Source organism: Triticum dicoccoides, chromosome 6B (assembly GCF_002162155.2).
Source record: "Triticum dicoccoides isolate Atlit2015 ecotype Zavitan chromosome 6B, WEW_v2.0, whole genome shotgun sequence".
Taxonomy (NCBI): domain Eukaryota; kingdom Viridiplantae; phylum Streptophyta; class Magnoliopsida; order Poales; family Poaceae; genus Triticum; species Triticum dicoccoides.
The window spans coordinates 129,011,110-129,012,994 of NC_041391.1; the positions used below are offsets into that span (position 1 = coordinate 129,011,110).

At 47.4% G+C, this 1,885-nt stretch overlaps 1 protein-coding gene across 1 annotated transcript; it reads left to right on the top strand.

The window, feature by feature from the left end:
* Positions 1–513: 513 nt before the first annotated feature.
* On the top strand, positions 514–829 carry LOC119320881. Its single transcript, XM_037594796.1, has one exon. It carries the CDS (start codon positions 530–532, stop codon positions 827–829), a length of 300 nt encoding a protein of 99 aa, XP_037450693.1. The 5' UTR covers positions 514–529.
* Positions 830–1,885: the final 1,056 nt, after the last annotated feature.

Sequence of the window (1,885 nt, forward strand, 5' to 3'; positions counted from 1 at the left end):
GAATGTCCATAGCCACATTCAACTCTTTGCAGAATCCACAGTACCAGAGCAAACAGAGCCTGAAACCTGGAGAGAACTGTTATTAGGAGATTCAACTCTTTGCAGTTGCTCCCTCCACATATCACACTTATCATTCCTAGTCTCCAACGGTTGCGGAAATCCTCATAGAAGAGTTCAAAGACCAGCTTCTCGTCAGGATTTTCCACCACACCATCGGCCATATGTAATGTATGTATGTACTATTGTAGTATGTATGCATTGCAAAGATAAGAAACTAAGAGTGGAATTTGTTCAGCTAGGGGAAGTTTGTTGTAACAAGCATCCTTGATATGGCAGTGGAGCAGAGCACCCCTGCTTCAAGACAAGATTCTTTGAGAATGAAGCTCATCTCTGGAGAGTGGAGAAAGAGGCTTGTTCGACAATCCATATATGCAGCAGCAGAAGCTCCATCCATATAAAGAGGGGCATCGTGCAGCTCAACGATCCTCATCACAGGCAAGAGAGAGGAAGAAGCACAAGTCCAGAAGCAATGGAGGGGAGGAAGAAGGAGAGAGTGATGGCCGGCGCCGTCTTTCTGCTCGTCATCCTGCTGTCGGCCCAGCGGCTGCCGGTCGGGGTTGCCGACCCCATGTCGCCGTTCTGCCAGTGCTACCTGGGCTGCTTTGGGTTTGACCCAGAGTGCAGTGGCGAAGGGTGGCAGAGGTGCCATGATTACTGCTGCGCCATAGCGTGCCGCTTCCCTGGGGACGCCGACTTCGACAGTGTGTGCGAGGGGTCCGGCGGGCAGCAGACTTGTAGTAGCACGGAGACCACCGGCTACGGTTGTTGAAATATATTGCCTATCTCCCTCCATCAGTTTGAACTTTTGAATGAGTTGGTTAGTGCATGAATTGATGGTTTCTCTTGTCTGCATTTTACTAGGTACTACTTCCTACTACTACTGCTGATGACGCTGCGGCCAATGCCAACTACTGGAGCGGCCGCCACGGCGAAGCACGGCTAGACTCACTGCGGAGGCTGCACGGAAGCCGTCGTGTGATGATGATCAGAGTCTTTGATGTGTTGTGATGTCTGATTATAAATGGCAGACAGTTTATGTGCATCTTATTTTACTTCTGATTTAATAAAGTCTTGTGCGATTTATTGAGAAATATGGTTCGGTAACGTATACTCCCTCGGCCTCAAAATAAGTGACTCAAATTTATACTAGCTTTGATGGAGGGAGTAATATACAGTAGTAATCTTACTAGATACTAAGCTCCCAAAACTTCCTGGCCTCTGGTGGCTTGGGGGTTGTGGAGGGCCTGCCCGTTTGTTAGTGTGTATCTTCCTTTTTTTTCGCTTAACACTACATCACATGTTGCACGTAAATATTAACAGCTCAATTTAGTGCAACGCTTAATGCTGCAATTAATGTTTAATTAAATATAAAAATTGCGGATTATCTTTTGCTTATGAGCCAATTTACAAACCGGTCACGAGGGATGTCTGACTGGGCCTGCGAACTATACCAGTAAGATCGCACCCTATGCCTTTAGAGCAACTCCAATAGAACATGTAGATGAAAAATAACTAATTTTTGCATCTTCGTGGCCCAAAAAGCCATCTTCAACTGATGATGTAGATGTCAAAAAAAATTTACATCACCTGACCCAAGTGATGTAATATAACACCTGGAGATGCAAATTTGCATCTCCACCTCGAGGTTATATAAAACGGTTGGTCAAGCGACAACCGCATATCATTTCATTTCCCCCATCATCGTGCGTCTTCTTCCTCCAGCCGCCGCCCGCCTGCCCACCCGCCACGCCACCATCGCCCTACACTAGATCCGGCTGCCAACTAGTCCCCGACGCCGATTCCACGACTTTGCCGCCATCGTCCG

Coding starts and splice junctions, on each gene's coding strand:
- LOC119320881 (XM_037594796.1), top strand. CDS start 530: ATGGAGGGGAGGAAGAAGGAGAGAGTGATGGCCGGCGCCGTCTTTCTG.